At 47.4% G+C, this 17,211-nt stretch overlaps 1 protein-coding gene across 2 annotated transcripts in view; it reads right to left on the reverse strand.

Moving 5' to 3' along the window:
• Nucleotides 1-2,889, reverse strand: part of TBC1D8 (TBC1 domain family member 8) — a 52,949-nt gene extending 50,060 nt beyond the window's left edge. For both annotated transcript variants that reach the window (XM_075524237.1, XM_075524229.1), the window contains exon 1: nt 2,736-2,889. In XM_075524237.1, the coding sequence (XP_075380352.1) occupies nt 2,736-2,862 (127 nt within the window). In that variant the 5' untranslated portion in view covers nt 2,863-2,889. The remainder of the gene's footprint in view (nt 1-2,735) is intronic.
• Nucleotides 2,890-17,211: the final 14,322 nt, after the last annotated feature.

Below are 17,211 nucleotides of genomic sequence, written 5' to 3' on the forward strand. Positions count from 1 at the left end.
GTAATGGATAAAATGCCCTGGTAAGGACAGAGAAGCATCCTAGAAGAAAAAAAACCCATGTGAATAAAAGAATACGGCCATAAAACATAGGTTCGGTGCAAATACCACGCTGTAGTTGCACTGTACCCGCGCAAGGGCAGCTCAGGCGTCGCACCCTTCCACCCCGTTTAAAGCAAATTACGTTACAGGTGGTCCGCTGCCCCACCTGCACTCTTTACTCATGAAATCTAGTCTTCTGGGGGTTTTGTTCTGCTGATCCCGCATGGGTCTAACACAGCCCGAGGACGGGCAGCCTCCTCCTCCTCACCAGAGGAGCTATGAGATTCTCTTTTACCGCGGCACCTGCTTTCACGTACGGGATCTTCAGATCTTTGAAACTTCTACCTTTCCATCAAACGTAACTGCAACTGGCCAGGGCTCAAGTTACTAAAGGGAAAAGAAAACAGATATGGATATTGTTCTCGCTTAAGCTTTGCTTCCCCAGTAAAACAAACAAAATCTTCTAACTTACGGCTCTACAGCTTGGTAGACCATACTCTGAAATATGGTAGTGCTTAACTGCCCTTTGTATCTGCCGTTTGGAAAAGGCAGGTACTAATAAAGTGTCTCTACAGTCATGTACAGCAAGAATCAGGAGGTAAGCTTTGCACCGAAAGCAGAGCTACCAGCAAAGCCCAACTGTTTCTCAGCACAGGTCTCCATTTCGCTCATCCCAAGTAAAAACTGAAAAAAAATTAAGCTATCCATCTAACTCCAGCTATGCTTAACGCTCCCCCACACTTGCTTTTTGTTTATAGGACTCTAATTTCTAAGCCCTTTTAAATACAAACATTTCCAAATGGTTTAAGAGACTGTCAGAATTTACAGTTCCCTCGGAAAATGTTGTCTGAGACAGGAGCGGCTTTCCTTTGCCAGCCAAAAGAGATTTATGCAAGCCCGTGCACTGTAGATTCAGCAAAATGATTCACCTGAAACTTAACCAGAGAGAAAAGCAGTTCGCTTGGTTTAAGCTTGCAAATTTCTGCTGCGGAAAGCTCAGGCACGAGGAGTTAACATTTGTGGAGCTGAACCTCATGATTGTCCTGGACCTAAATCAAGCAGCTGTAAACGGCTATTTTTAACTCTGAAAATTAATCCACATCGTCCTTACAATCACAAAAGAGTAGCCTACGACTTCCACACAGGGGGCAGGGGAAAATACGAGGGTAGACGGTTGTTTAACTCGATGGCAAAACTTCCATTAACCTTATCACAGCTAGCATTTCGTTAGTAATACATTGATAACATGGGATCCACCAAGCCACAATTAAGTTTTGTGCTCCTTTATGACTCCACAGCTAGAGGAAGCTCTGATTTTAAAAAAAAAAAAAAAAAAAAAAACTCATGCAGAAAGCAGTGTTATCGACTGGCATGGGGCAATGGCTCAGGAGCAAAAGGTTTCAATAAAATAAATATCAAACCTGATACTGTAGCTTCTTAAACTGCCTAGAAAATACCCGACTATTCTTTCAAATATACAAACCACCATTAAAAATTCTGATTTTTAGAAGGCACAAAACAGCCTCATCTGCTTTTAAGCAAGAACTACACTGTGAAACTGTATTATTTCTCCAAAGTATTGTTTGTTTGTTTGAATTCAGTTGTTGATGTCTTTGAACCAAAAGTTTGGCCCAAATTCCTCACTCGGTTACTCTACAACATCAACGCAGCCTAACGCAATGTTCTCGCTGGAGTTATTCACAGATCTATACTGTTGAGAGGGTAGAGCGTGATCCTTGTTCTTCATATATATCCCTCGCTACGCGTACCAAGAGTGCCACATGGATATAACGTGCCCTACCTACAGCCACAGAAGCCGTAGTATAATTAATGCACAAGTAAGTCAGGACCCACTTTTCCACAACACTGAATTAACAACCCCCTCCCCGTAATGTACGTATCGGCCAAAAGTCACAAGTCCTGTATGCATTCCTATAACTCCCATTATATAAATGGGGGGGGAAGGGGGGGGCGGAACCCAGCGCCGGTGGCGGCCGGTCCGGGGGGCACAGGGGGCACAGCCCAGCCGCGCTGCCGCCAGCAGCAGCCCCCCGCCATCCCTCCGCCTCCCACCGCCGAGCCCAGGGACCTCCGCCCGGTGCCCGCTCGGGCTGCAGCCAGCCCTGCGCGGAGCGGGGCCGGCCCCGACCCGCCGGCGGCTCCCCCCAGCCAACTCCACCGGCCCCGGGCACCGGCGCGGCTCCTCCGCACGGCGGCTCCTCCTCGGGCTCCGAGCTCGCCCTTACTCACGTTTAAGCAAGCCACCGGGAGGGGAGAGAGGGGAAATAAAAATAAAAGTGGCTTTAGCGGCGCTCAAGGCTACAGAAGCGCGAAGCTGCTCCCGGGGCAACTCGGGGGGAGCCGGGGCCGTCCCCACGGCCCGGCCGGCGGCAGCCTCCGCACCGCCCGCGGCGGGGGAGCCGCGATGCCCCGGGCCGGCGGCGACCCTCGCCCGCCCCGCGCCCCCGCCCTCTCCGCTTCGCGCTGTCCCCCGAGCCGAGCCGAGCCGAGCCGTGCCGTGCGGAACCGAGCCGGCCCGGCGAGGGGCCCCGCCGCGGGCCGAACAAAGAGGCCGCTCCCGCCCCGCCGGCGGGTCCCCCCGGCGCGGCCAAGTTCCCGCGGGGCAGAGCAGAGGCGGGGGGACCCGCCGCCCGGCCCGCCCGGCGCCCCGCCGAGCCCCCCGCGCCACCAGGTACCCGTAAAGCGGCCGCCGCCGTCTCCGTGGCCCCGACGCCGCTGCAGGATGAAGTAGCCGCTGCTCTTCTGCGTGACCCACAGCTTGAGGGCGTTTTTCAGCAGCACCTCCTCGGGCTTCAGCCACATCTTTCCCCGGCTCGGAGTGCCTCTCTCTCTTCCCCCCCCTCCCGCCCCCCGAGCCCGCCCGCCTGCCCCCCGCCGCGCCGCACTGCTCCGCACCGCACCGCACCGCGGCCGCCCGGGTCACATCGCCCCCCGCGGGCTGCGCGGCGCGACGCCGACGCCGGCTCCGGCTCCGGCTCCGGCTCCGGCTCCCTCCGCGCGGGCCCGGCCGCCGGGGAGGGGCCGAAGGCGGAGCCCGGGTGCGGGCCGCCCTCCCCGCGGAGCCGGGGGCTTTGTGCGGCGGTGGCTCCAGCCATCCGCGCCGCTGCGTGCCGCCGGGCGGTTACGGCGGAGATGGGGGGGACTCCGACCGGAGGGAGGGGGAGCGGTGCGGGGGGGCCCGGTTCTCCCTCTCGGGGGTCTCATGGCGCCCCGAGCCCCACACGCGGCACGTTGGGGTTCCCACGGCACCGCGGGGTCCTGGCGCACCCCCTGCACCGGCACTGCAGCCCGGCGTACGGCAGCCTGGGGCCGGACGGCCGCCGGTGTGCGCGGGGACGGCACCCGCCTTCCCCCTTACAGCCGGTAGCGTCTGGATCAGGCCCCCGGGTGTCCCCAGCCTGTGCCGGCACACTCGGCACGTAGCCCACAGGTGCACACCCACACCCGTGGGTCTGTGTCTCACGGCCCCCGCCGCGGGGAGCCGTCAGGGATGGCGGGAAGGAAAAGGTGCCTTGGCTTCGGCGGGGGGAGCTCTGCTTTCCTGTTTTCTTCCAGATCACAGCTTAAAGCGTCGGCCCGCAGCTACTTACTTTGATGTTTGAATGCCAGTGCTTGAAACTTCGTGTCTCAACTGAAAAGTCAGAATCTTAATTTTACAGGGTTGGGTTTTTTTCCATTTAAGAAATAATCCGGCACTGCTTGTGGTTGAGCTGTCGGTAGGATCAGTTTTGAACCTGCACGAATGGTTACTGCTGCAGCACCTTACATTGGTAATGCTCTGACACTGTACCTTACATTTTCAGTAGCTCGGATTGCCATTAAAACATGAGCAGTGTACTTTCTCTCAGTCACGTTCCGCTTCCGATTAACAGCAAACGTTAAATAATTTCTTTATAACCACTGCAGTAGCAGGCAGCCAAACCTCACATACTCTTCATTTGGATTAAAGACCTCAGTCGCTGTGGGTTAAATCACATCCTCATAATTTGGGCAAAGATCCCTCTTAGTAGAGAATTTTGATTATGGAAATGGACCTGAGCTTCACTTTACCAAGGTGAAGCTATCATGATGTGAGTTGTGAACTTCCCAACTCTATGCAAGGGACTGATGCTGCCCGGGGCTCCTCAGCACAGCCAGCAGTAATTACTAACTGGGATTTGGAAGGTGACCGTGTGGACTGGTTTCCAGCTGCCAGTGGGAACATTTAGCAGGCAAAATTCTGTACTCAGCTGCAATCTAGTCAACACTGTGTGATCCGTGTTCTTCACCATTTTGGTGTAAAGCAATGATTTCACTTTCATACATCGAATGGAAGCGTACTACTTGTCTGATATACAAATAAAAGTTGTTAAAAGGAGGAGATGATGGACAACCACATAACAATGTATTTAAAAATTAATGAGAATGTAAGAAGGAGTTATTTAAAATGCTCTTTCAGGATAAGAATAGCTCAGAGGTTTCCCCTGCCCCCAAAACAATCCTGAAGTCATGTAAGTCTCTAAAGCTTAAATGCTCGGTGAGTGAGATGGTGAATATTTCTTCCCTTTCCAGATATTTGAATATTAAGTTCTGTTATTGTTTTTGGAGCGTTTTTTCCATTCAACCTTGGTTTTCGGGCATGCTGATTTGAGACGTAATTGAGAAGAGGACCAAGCAGATTGCTGACCTTTGAGCTGCATTTGAGCTTGAGAGTTAGCAAAAGAGCAAAGCAGTTGGTTTTCTGTTAATTACATCTTGAGACACGCTCCTGGTTGAACCCCACCGCCAGTACTCCTTCAAAGTCACGGGCTTTGTAACCACATCCAAGTTGGCCCGACAATCATTCAATGAAAACGGTATCAGTCATGCTTTCTAAGTAAGCAGCTTTTCCAACACATGGAACCGGTGGAAGGTAATTAGCAAAGAGCCTCTGAGAAATGGCTTCAGAGGGGGAAAAGGGGGATGGATGAGAAGAGGGAAAACTGATCCAGGACGACAGAGTAAAACAAAGCACTTGGTAATATATACTGTAATAAACACTTCACATCTACTGAAAGGAGAAGTGTACTTCTTTCTCAATGTGGCATTGCGTGCCGCATTCCCTGACATCCCGAGGAGGCTGCAGAGAAACGCTCGCTGCCAACATGCTGTGATTTTAGGATACCACCACCCTCACGCCTGCCCCCCAGGCATCTCCTTCCCCACGGAAGTCAGCAGGACACACAAACCCACCGGAGCCACTTCAGCGTGAAGCATTCGGTATGCATCACATCCCGTACGCCGCCGGGCCAGGTATTTTGAATGGTCCCTGGCCTTGGCTGTGGCACGGCTGAGGACCGTTCACACACACCCTTCCTCTGGCTCTTCTGCATCGCTCCTAACCTCAGACAGACGGGCAGCCCCAGGCATGAGGAAGCAGTAACACAGCCGCTTCAGCACCAAAACAGGCACCCATAACCTCCAAGTCAAAAAGGCTTGCAGAAAGAAGTTGAACATGCTTATTATATTATTTAACCAAAAACGGGCAAGGAAAAAAGACCCCACACGTGTATGTCTCATCACCAAATGGCGCAGCCTCTACCTGCTAACTATATAGTCTTTGGCAACAGCTAACAAAAGGTTTATGTTCATGGAGAAATTCTTGCAGCTATGTACTGGCTATTTCGCCAGGATTTGGATGATCTGAGGATCTTCTGAAATCTCCTGTGAGGCAACAGTTTTATAACGCTAGTGTCTAGAGAGGTAAATAAAACCAGGGAGGACGGGAATCTAGATTATTAGGCAAAAAATAGGGTGCTGTGAGAAGTCATACACCTTTTTATATGTTCTCTGATATAGTCTAGAAAAGATAGGACTATCTTACTCAATTGCCTGAAAGTATTTAAAATTAGTAGGCAGGAGAAAAATAGCTTTAAAAAAAATGAAGATGTATTTGAAAGGAAAGAACTGAAAGAAAATGAGGTTTCTGGCCTTATGCCACCCTTAACGTGCTCTGAAATGACTGTGTTTGGGTTATTTATGATGCTATGTATCCCTCCTAGATTTCAGCACCAAATAGCACAAGGTAGGCAGTCTGCCCTTCAGACTACGTTAGAGCACAGCCTCTGTTGTACCTGGAATAAGCTGCAGAGATCCTGAGCGTCCGTGAAACAGAGTACAGACTGCACAGGAGACAGGCACAGGGAAAACTTTGCTTTCCCTTCTTGCCTTTGTCAGTGACTGCCTTCCCAGCCCTAGGCATGCCCTTTACCCCTTTACCTTCCCACAGTTTCATCTTTTTCATCCATCAAGCACATATATCATTTTTATTCTGGATGTCACCAAGATGCTTGGGGAAGGCAGATTCCTCACGTGCATAAAATGAATGATGCCTCCATGGGCAGGAAACAGGCAGCTGCGGTGGTCTGGGCCTCCTGCCTGCCTGGCCCTCTGCAGAGGGTGCCGAACCCTCTGAGCCTACATCGGCGGGGGGCTGGAAAAGCTTGAACATACTTAGGAGAGCGTGTGATGCTCTAGGATAGGCTCCGAGGCTTGCAGTTGCATAGTTGAAGCTGATACACACATGGGCGGCCACCAGAACAGGTTGTCCATGCTCCCCCCTCAACCAGACCTCCTCTAGTAAATTGCATTAACTAAACTAGTTGAAAACTAACTTTTATTTATGTAAATGTTTTGGATAGGTTAGTCCTTTAGTCATGTTGTGACTGTAGGAAAACCAGGGTGAAAATGCACGTCCTGGACTAGGGGAAAAAAAACAGGCTGATCTTTCAGACAGGAGACCGTAGGGAGATTCATTTGCATTTATCACGAAATGAGAGCCTAAAGATGGAGCTTATTAATTTATTTATACTTATAGCAACAAATTAGATGGAATTTGGCTAGCATTCTGCAGGTGCACAATCCAATCATCTCCATGTTTCCAGTGTTGAGTCTTTATCTTGTGTCTTTATTAGCGTCTGAAAAAGCCCTAATCAGTGAGCTAATTCAATTCCCAAGACACAGTTGATAAAATTCTCAGATGATCCCAAGTTTGGACATACTAGAGGCAGAAGTGAATGCAGAGAAATAATGTTTAGGGTGCTAGGGAAAGAATACACATTAGCAAATCTAACATTGGAAATTCAAACTGCTGGCGAATACATCTAGGGAAAAATAACTAAAATATACCTATACCAGGGGACAAAAAAAAAAGCCTCACAGAGATTAATCAACAGCTGCTGTTTTCAACCCTTTATTTTCTGCAGCCCCAAAAGTTTTCCACTACGGTTTCAGCCTCCTGTAGACCAGTTGTCAGCAGGCATCAATACATTTGCTTTTCTTAGTGGCATGTCCCCTTGAAGCCCCCCGCCCATGTGGAGGTCTGCAGCCCTCTGGCTGAAAACCATGGAGAACTCCGACAGCAGGGAAGGGATTTTTTCTGAAGAACTGAAGCCACAAGTCTTCGGATTCTCCATATCGATGGATTCTCCATGGATACATGGCTGGATTTTGAAAAGACCTTATCTCCCTACACCAAACTAAGGAGCAGACGTGGTGACACGTTTGGTTAGCACCCGGCAGCAGCCTTAAGCCCTCAGCACACTGCTCCAGGCACAGGGTCACCCTTGAAAGGACCCTCAAAATCCAAAATCCCCCACTGCTAAGACTGCCAGGCTTTCTGTGTAACATAGGATTATATTTCTTGCATTGTGGAGACAAATCCGCATCACAGACCAGGTAGATAACAGTACTCCTCTACAGAAGTCCGAAGGGACCTTTCTTGATATATCATATTAATTTCTGAGTACTTCGGTGCTTGAATGATGTAGATCTAGTGGAGGCAGTTTAAGAAAAGAACAACAGAAGTGATTAAGGGTTTAAAGCTGACTTGCGAGCTCGGATTGGATGGGTCTGATATATGTGTACCTCAGCTGAAAGTGACAGCTGAAGCGGAGCACAAAATAGCTGCCTACAAGTATCTGTGTGTTAAACACAAAGAAGATGATGTATTTATTGCATTTAAAAAGCACTTCACTCAAAGCAGTAAGAAAGATTTTTTTTCAAAAAGGAAAGGTTAGATTAAATACTAAGCAAACCCTGCTGACCAGGAAGTTTTTCACTGTGCTGAAGAGTGTACCAAGGGACTAGAGGCATTTTAGAAATAGTATAAGATGGAGTTACTTTCAGTTGAGATTCAGAGAGATTAGGCAACCAAGTAAGATGTCCTCTGCCTCCTATGCCCAGCTAATGACTTTCTTCACTACAAGAAATCCCCTACAAGAGGGGATTTTTTAAGATGCTTTGAAAGGCTCCGCTGCAAGATTTTTCAGGTCAGATGCCCTCCCAGACATTGTCCTGTTGGAAAGGGGCCATGTTTGCTTCTCACTTGCAAAAAGTCCACTTCAATTTTGGCAGAAACGAGAGGGCCCAAAGGGAAATCACGGTAATCCACATGCAGCTCCCAACTCCTGGCAGCATGCCTCCATTGAAACCACGCTGCAAAGACCCCTCCTGCCAGACATGTCAGATCCCGGGAATCTGCAAAAGCAATTCTTAAGCTTAGATCTTTTAAATAGATTCAAACACAAGATGCATTTGGGTTTGAAAGGATCCAGGAGATGGCAAAGGTACTTGAGGTCTTCCACACCAAGAACTGCTGTGGAAATGCCTGACCATTCTCAGCTACATTTCCAAGTTATTTAATCTTCATCATCTTCACCCTGTAATGATTGGATTGCAAAAGATAGTTCATATTTATGGGTCCACATGTTTTTGTCTTCCTGCCTGCTCTAGTAAAGTAACAAAACTATTACGACCTGTAATTAATTCCAGAGGTTTCATTTATTATCTCTGATTAAATTAATGCCTGTGTAATAATGAAGATATAAGAAGATCTAATACACTATCAGGAGCAAGCGCAATTAAGCTACAGACAACACTGTAAAAACAGATTAGAGGTCTTGACTCACAGTTTTATGCAATAATATTTCATGGCTTTTTCCCTGTCAACATTATAATGTGCATTTTTATATTTCAGCTGGCCAAACTCATTCAAGTGCTAGGTCTTTTGATGAACTATTTAGGACAGCAATGTCCAAAATGTTTCTGCTGCTGATTCCACTTCTTGTGTTACTCCTAGCATCGCTCCCTGACTTCCAGTTGCAAAACCCACTTCTACAATTTAGGACTGCCAAACCTCTTCTGGGAACCACACAGTTACTGTGACACTGGAAGGGCTATCCCATTTCAAGGTGTTTGACAAACATTTCCTAAGAAGACACCCCTCTCAGGACATGTAATTAAAATAATACATGCATGTGGTTTAAGGCAGTAATTCTCCAACTTTTTTCTTGTCTCCCTCAACTTCCAGTTCTCCAAAACACTGGAGGAAAAAACAGTCCCTTAGCCCTATACTCACATACAGCAAATCTCTGCAGAGCACACAGGTGATAGAGGGGAAACCCAGGCAAGTGCTTCATGGCCACTGTTTCTGCAAAGGACAGCAGAGGACTGTGACCATGACTTGCCGACTTGCCTGCCAATCACTTGACACCCCCCTACAATGCTTAATAATGCTTCTGCAGTCTACCAGAGTTGAGTCACGCCTGCTTTCCTCTCCACCTTCAGTAGGTGCAGAAGACCTCTCTTCATCACAGCTTGTCCAGCCCCGTCGGTGATGACCCCGGGAAGCTGAGAGGAGATGCTGTTGATGACTTCTGGTATCATGGAAAGAAGAAGGTACTTCTCCTATTGCCCTCCTTGTCCATCCTCCAGGGGCCCGACGCCTCATCTCACAGGTGTTTTCGTTCTCAAAGACATAGCTATGGATAGACCCCATCCACTCAGGACTTTTATATATCATCCAGTTTGGCACTGAAATGAGACACTAAAATTATACTGGTACAAAAGGAGAAGAATGCCCAGCCCGATATAAGAAACTGCATTCCAAGAATACCATTTATTTTTGGCATGGCATAGTCACTATAGTGCAGTGGGAATGGAAGAGCTGGCCTCCTAAAATGCATTGGCACTCTTTAAGGAGAATGAAGGAGGCAGCCAGGGGATTTGATGATACCTTTTTGAATGTAACGAATTAAATGCGGTGATACAGGATCTTGAACAACTGTACAAATTAGCAGTGCCAGGAACAAAGGTGGTAGAATCAGAGGTAAAGGTGCAAGGGCTCTTCAACCTGTGACAAGGTGAAAAGCCCAGAGCAGAGAGGACAAAACTTCCTGAATGGAAGTTTTGACCTACCTGTTTTCTAATTGAAATTTTCTGTAGAGCAGTGGTGTTTCAGCAGCGAAAGCAAATGACCTTGATAGGAAAAAGGTATTGCTGCACTAACACACTACTGAAAGCATAGCTGCTGGCATTCACTCGTGCTAGGCAGTCTCAAAGGAAGCCTGAAGTGGAGCGGCCAGTATTAGCAGCAACTTCCTCCAGGGCTGTTTCCTGATCCAAAATCCCCATTCTAATTCATCTTCCAAGATCAGAAAGTCTTCAGGAGTTCAACAATAGTCAGGTGATTTTGGGAAAAAAAAAACAAAACCCAAACCACCTCCAAAAGTATGCCAGCATTGTTTATAGTGCCCCATCTTGCTTCCATATGAAGATGGGCAGTGGTATTTCTACCATAGCTGTCTTTTGCTGGATCTGGGTACAATCCACCTTCGCTAAAAGTATGGCCTAGAAAGCTGGCAGAATTTCCACTTTGCTTCGCTGCACTTGGAGCCAGAGGTTCTTGTTGTTTTAAAGATTTCCTTTAGGTGCTTACCCTGTTTTTCCTTTGAACATCCATCCCCTGGAATATCGTCCATGTAGACAGTGAAACCTTTTTGAAATCGTGAAATAACCATGCCTTTTTCTCAGTCAGAGATGACTGAAGGCTCACGAGAGTTGCAGAACAGAAAGACATGAAAGTATATTGTCTCATTAAAGTTATTATGGTTTCCATCCTGCCTATACACAGCAGGGTCTGGTGCCGTACTCCTGTTCCACGGGATTTGTCATAAGCCTGCACACACAGGGACCCTACGACCAGCTTGAAGCCGCACAAAACTCCGCTGCTTTCCATTTTTGCAAATGCTGCCCACCTGTTTGGCAGCTGTGGAGGAGTCAGCATCTCCCACCGTAGAGCTTGACGCCGCATTAGCACCCGAGCAGCGTCGGGGTGAGCGTGCCGGGGCTGCCGGGGCTGCCGGTGCTGCCGGGGCTGGGCACGGCAGCGCGGCAGAAGGCGTAGGGAGGAACCGCCGTTTCTGCTCACCTCCTGAGGATCTGAAACCACCCGTGGGGAGCTGCGGCTGCAAAACTGTGTCACAGCACAAACCTGATTGTCACAGAGCTGTCAGCGCTTGGAGGCAAGTTTTAAAATGTGTATGTGAGTGCCTTTGAGGTACCCTTTAAGATAATTTTTTCTGGCAATTTTTTATTCATTTTTGTGCGCTGGGGATCCCCAAAGGAGCATTTCTGTTGTGATTCTTACATCTTCCCCCTGATCTGCTATGACGCTCAGGGTTATGCTGAGACTGTACTCGGCACGTTGCTGATATTGCCGGGTAGGAACCGTGCTGCACATGGCTAGGACTGGGTTTGAACCTGCTCTCTTTGATCAGTACTGCATTTCTGCTTCTACCTGACTGCTATATTCTGTGTGAAAGCTCTGTGATTTCCTCTTGTTTTGGCTGCTGGCTAATTTAAACGTGACACCCTCCATTTCTACAGAATTTGGAAGCTTTTTCACCACCCATGTTTTTGCAGGTAGGCAAACAGGACATTAGTCTTTGAAACAAACATAGCCACAGAACAATTAAAATTGGGAATGCATCATTCTGGAGAAAATAACTATAAATCTCTCTTCCTTTTTTTATTATACTGCTATAAAAAAAATATTTTTTTTTTCTTCTGTGGGCTACCAATTCACATGATTTCTCATGAAGACCTGTGTTGTTTCTCCCTCACTTCAGTGAAGCTGGTGACTACATACACATCCATGTTTTCTGTTCTTTTCAGGAATAAAATATTCATCACACACTTACAGAAATGCACCCAAACCATCTGCCTAGTCTTTATGGGAGATGTAGAAAGATTTGAAAACATGCTCTGCTTCCCTTCCCATTTACACAGATGAATGGGTTTGCTTGGAAGTCTCTTCTTTTAATCCTTGTTTTACTTTGCCCTTTTTGTAAGGGTCTTAAGCCCGCAAAGTCTTTGTTTCCATTCTTGTCATGGTGCAATAGCAACAAATTAAAATGTTTTTACATATCTGTTTCTCTCATAAATCAGTCTCTCCTTATACACTTTGGGAAAAGCCAACAAGCCAACAGAGCCTGAATTTTCAGAAGCTATTGCTGCTTTTGAATGCACAGGTTTAGACCTAGCTTTGCAGAAGTAATCAGCACATAGCTGACAATGATGGCAACTGTGAAATCAGTCCCTTTGGAGTTCTGGTGCCGAGCATCAAGGGGAGCTCTTAAAAGTAGTTTCTGCTTTTGAAAACTTTGGACTTAAGCCAGAGCTTTCATCTCCTTATCTATGAAAATAGAATACAGCTTAAATACCTCTCCAACAGCTCATGAAGGTTCATTAATGTTTATAAAACACTTGGAACTGAAAAGCACCAAGTATCACTGATTATTTATTAATTCCCATTGTCTTGCACCTTCACATTCCTTTCACAAGTCAAAGAAGAGGATTTTGCGGGCAGCAGAACCAGCAAAACCTGTAACAGCCTCCGCTCTCCTCTCTGCCTTCCCTCACTCTAATAGTCTCCCTGTAGCCCCCTCCCCAGATCCCCACATTGCCTTTACAGCTTCAGTCCCCCCTTCCCGCAATGCCTCCTCTCTCCCCTCCTTCCAGCGTGGTCCTGGACTCCCTCCCAAGGCCTCCGTGCTGAGGCCGGCTGGTCCGACAGAGCTGCAGAGTGGCCAAGAAGTGAGAGCATGAAAATTGGTTAGACTTGAGAGACCGAAGAGCAAAAATGAGGGCGGACTCCACGGTAGAGCCCTTCCTCCCGGCAAGCTTCCAGCTGACGGAGCTTGTACAGCTCCATCTCTTCCAGGCCTCTGCCCCTCTCTCTGCTTTGGTTGAAATCAGCCACAGGTTTAAGAGTTACTGGGAACAGGGAGGTTGGTACGAGGCTGTGTAAATAGAGTTGGTTTCTTCCTTTGTTGATCAAGTAGACGTTTGAAATGCTCTGAATGTTCAGATCATAAATAAACAGCACTGAGAAAACTCACTTTTTGCTTGAAACCATTTATCTAAGTACAGTATTGACATTTCACTGTGCTCCTTTTTACAAGGTTGTACTCACAGTGGCAGGTGTATGCGAGTTGATCCATTCTTGGTACAGATTAAGTCTTCTGAAGGACACAGTGGCTTGTCTCAGAAGTGCTTATGTTCTCCACGAACAAGACTCAGGACCTTAACAAAAAAGCATTTTCAGAAGCATTTTCATGCTATCAGACTATCCTATAGTAGCTCTCCGCCCATCTACCTTGTGCCAATGTGACATAAAGTTTACTCAGCCCCAGCATGGCCTGTGGAAGCTGCAGTAACTCCTTCTGGCCAGAGGAAGGATGTTGTAAAGCGAGGAGCTTGCTGGGGCATGCCATCTTCTAAAGACAACATATCTGCAAAAATACAGGAACGTTACATCCATACAGGCACTTTGTATACCTACATGGAGAAAGCAGTAGGGGGGAAGAACTAATGGGGGAACTGAAATTAAGCTAGTCGTGTTAGTGCTTTGCCCTTCTCTTGGCTGAGAAGCAGCCCTAGGACTTGGAGGACCTGACGCTTTCAGTTCTGCAACACATTTGCAGCTCTGGCAAGTTAGACTTCGGCCCGCTTCTCGCTGTAGGATTTAGCCTGGCTTACATATGTGGGCGTGGATACCCAGACAAACCAAACTTGCCCGAAAGTACACATTTGGTTCACAGTTCTATATGCAAGTCCACGCGAGGAGTTTTGGGAGAGTGGCTAGGACTTCAAAGCATCACCGGTATGAACTACCTAAGGAACTGTTTCACTGTGTGCTGTGGAAAGATGTGTTTCTCTTTCCTCAACTCCTGCTCACAGACATTCCTAGTCCATTATTAAACTACCAAAAATAAAATACTTCTGATTCAGCATTTTCTCCCTTGTGTCCTCTCCAGCTGCTGCCCAGGCATGGATCCTGCAGCAGTGAATGAGCTGTTCCTGTTTTGGACTGTGATGTTATTTCAGAAGGATGCACACAGAAGGCTCTGGCCATGAAGGGCATTTCAGCAGCGTTTTTTTTAACCCTTATTTGACAGTGATAGTTCCTGGCAAAGAAACGGTGCTGCTGACGTAGCAGAAGGGAGACAGCTGTTGTTTGCCTCAGCCCTCACCAGCTGAGGTCTCTGGTGCCACAGGGTTGTGAAACTGCATCAAGATCTAGAGTAGGGGTGATGAGCAGCAGCTACAGAGTTATTGCACAGTGAAAGCCCTGTGAAGAGCTTGCTCTGACCCACAGGTGCTATAATAAACCAGGGAGGGGGGCCAGTGCACGAATGGGTCATCGCCACTAATCGGGAGATGGCTATGCCAGGCTTAGGTAACCGTTTTCGTGTTGATTAGACAACTGCTAATGCTGTGATAGTAAGATGTTTGTGCTGTGGTTGCGAATGCCAAACCACAGGCTCCGGTGGCTAATACACATGAAATAGTAGCTGGCTGGGAGAGAGTGCACTTTTCCAGCTACACTGACTGCATGTGTGTGTCCTTGGTGTGATCTCTGCAAGAAACACAAGAATGATTGGCAGTCAGGGACATAGATCTGCAGATGGTGGCTGGTCACAGGGAAACATTTACAGACACAAGCACAGGATGCATAGTGCTTGAAACAAGGATCCTGAGGAAACCTAGGGTTTCCCCTTTGGAGAAGGGACTCAGTTTATTTCCAGTAATATACTTACAAATAGGATGTTTCTGCCCATTATTACATTATTTGACCCACCTCACCATCTTCTGTCCTGGCATGCAAAGTTATATGCTGATGTCAGACCACCTGATGGGAAAAGAAGGTTTAATTATATATTAAATATGTGCAGAACGGTTTCAGTTGCTGAAGGCAAAATGGCCCAGCCTTCAAACTTGTTCGGATGTCACTGTGCTCCGTGCCATTTGTGTTAACACAGCACTCTGCAGCTTCACAGCTTCTGCGAGGGTGTCAGTTAAGGACACCAGTCTTCTGTGATAGGCAGGGACAGCAAGAGAAATCAGGGATGCCACAGGGTCTCGTACCTCCATACTGCAAGTGGCATGCTTGTGCACTTGTGTGCATCACAATTTGTGTATGCGAGAGGAAGAGTTTCATGCTGTAGGTACTTCTTGACTCTTCTTCCTTTCCCATGCACTCCAAGGCAAAGCACATTCAAAATAATTTGGATCTGTGTCCAAGATCACTAATCATTTACAGGAGAAGGGGAACCTTTATTCCCCCCCCAACAGATTCCTGCCCTGTCATCTTATCCAAGAAGAAAACTGTATTCTGTTCCCTCTACTAAGAAAGCTTCTTTTTTTTGTTGGAGAAGGGGGAGAATTTTCTTATTTACATTTTTCATCACAACAGGGCTACTGCTTTTTTTGGTCTCTCTTTTATCTCATCTCCACCCATTATCCTGTTCCAAATCTCCTGCAAGACAGCAGTTTCCAGACACTCAGATACTTCAGATTTAGGCTTGAAAGAATTTGGGAAGCAAGTAGCACAAGTTTAATGAGGAGGGGTAGGACAATTGAAGAAAAGGCATATCACCAGTACTGTTTTAAATACATTTTTAGGGTACTGACTTGTTGGAATTCCCTAACAGAAGCAGCTGCTTCCCAGAACTGTGACAAGAGACCTTATCTCCTTGCTAAAAAGATGTTTAAACATTATCTGCTGACCAGCATATTACTGAACTGGGAAGAACTAAAGAAAGCTTAGTCTCTTAAATGATCTTACCAATTTCTCCATTAAAAAAATTCTCAAACATCACAATAAGGATGTTAGGAAGGCATTGGCAGATGTAAGACTAAGTTGGAGAAGCTCTCTGAAAAACAAATCTGCTTTTCCTTTTAGCTGTGTGCCCTTCTCCCATAATGTGGCATCATGCTATACATCTCCAAGGTGTTTACGCACTTCCATTGCCACTGAGACTTAAAACACAGGTCACTGGGGACAATGCTGTGCTGCTGAAATATAAGAGAATATATATGTCACAGTGGAAATATGAACTCATGTTCAGTAGGCTTATAATATTAGCATTATCTTAAGACTATTTTCCAGGCATCTGAACTATTTTCCAGACATCACTGCAAACACAGGTAGAGTAAATAAATAATTATGCTATATCCTTCCCTCCAACACAGAAACACACATGCTGCTCAGGACCGTACCTTACAGTGGAACAGGCAGGTGGTCAGGCAGCCAGGGGACAGGCTGGGCTTCTGCCTTGGTCCAAATATACTTGGTATGTTCAGCAGGTAAAAGTCTCCCAACAGTGACACCGGAAAAACTCAGAGACTGCCCACAACTTAATATGGGGGCAAATCTGCACTCTCCATTTGAGGCAGCAGATGCACTTGCAAAGGGTTTATTAAATGACTGGTTAGATGTGAACCTGCCCCTATTTCTCCAGTCCATAATTATTCTCCATGACAGGAATTACCCAGAAAACATCTGTCAGGTAATGGCAAAGACAGTGATGACCACTTCTCTAGCACTGGCTTTGCATTTCTTTTCCACCCTGTTCCTTGAGCCACCACTGAGAAGCTCCCCAGAACGTGACCTTAAAATTCAGTCACTTTGGGATATAAAGAAAAACCCCAAAGAGTGCTCTGACGCCTGCCTCCCACGTGTCCAGCAACCCCGCTCCTTCCCTTCCCCTGTGCCACCTCTCTCTCTCCACCCCAGAACTACTGCCAAGTACCCAGGAGAGCCCCTCCAGAAGCACCTCTGAACTGCCACCCCAGTCCCTCTTGTTCTTGCACCTTCGGGAGACAGTGTACATGATGGCAGGGTTACAGCCACCCACAAGGTGACTTGCCAGCATGTCGCTGCCGACCCGCTGAATTCAACCAGGACTTCTCCAGTGGGGGAACTGGTAAGGTCTCTCCTCTGGCCCAGGCACTCTTTTTCATAAAACTTCCGTGCATTTAACACTTTTGAAAGAATTTTGCCTCTCT

This window comes from Mycteria americana, chromosome 1 (assembly GCF_035582795.1).
Source record: "Mycteria americana isolate JAX WOST 10 ecotype Jacksonville Zoo and Gardens chromosome 1, USCA_MyAme_1.0, whole genome shotgun sequence".
Taxonomy (NCBI): Eukaryota; Metazoa; Chordata; class Aves; order Ciconiiformes; family Ciconiidae; genus Mycteria; species Mycteria americana.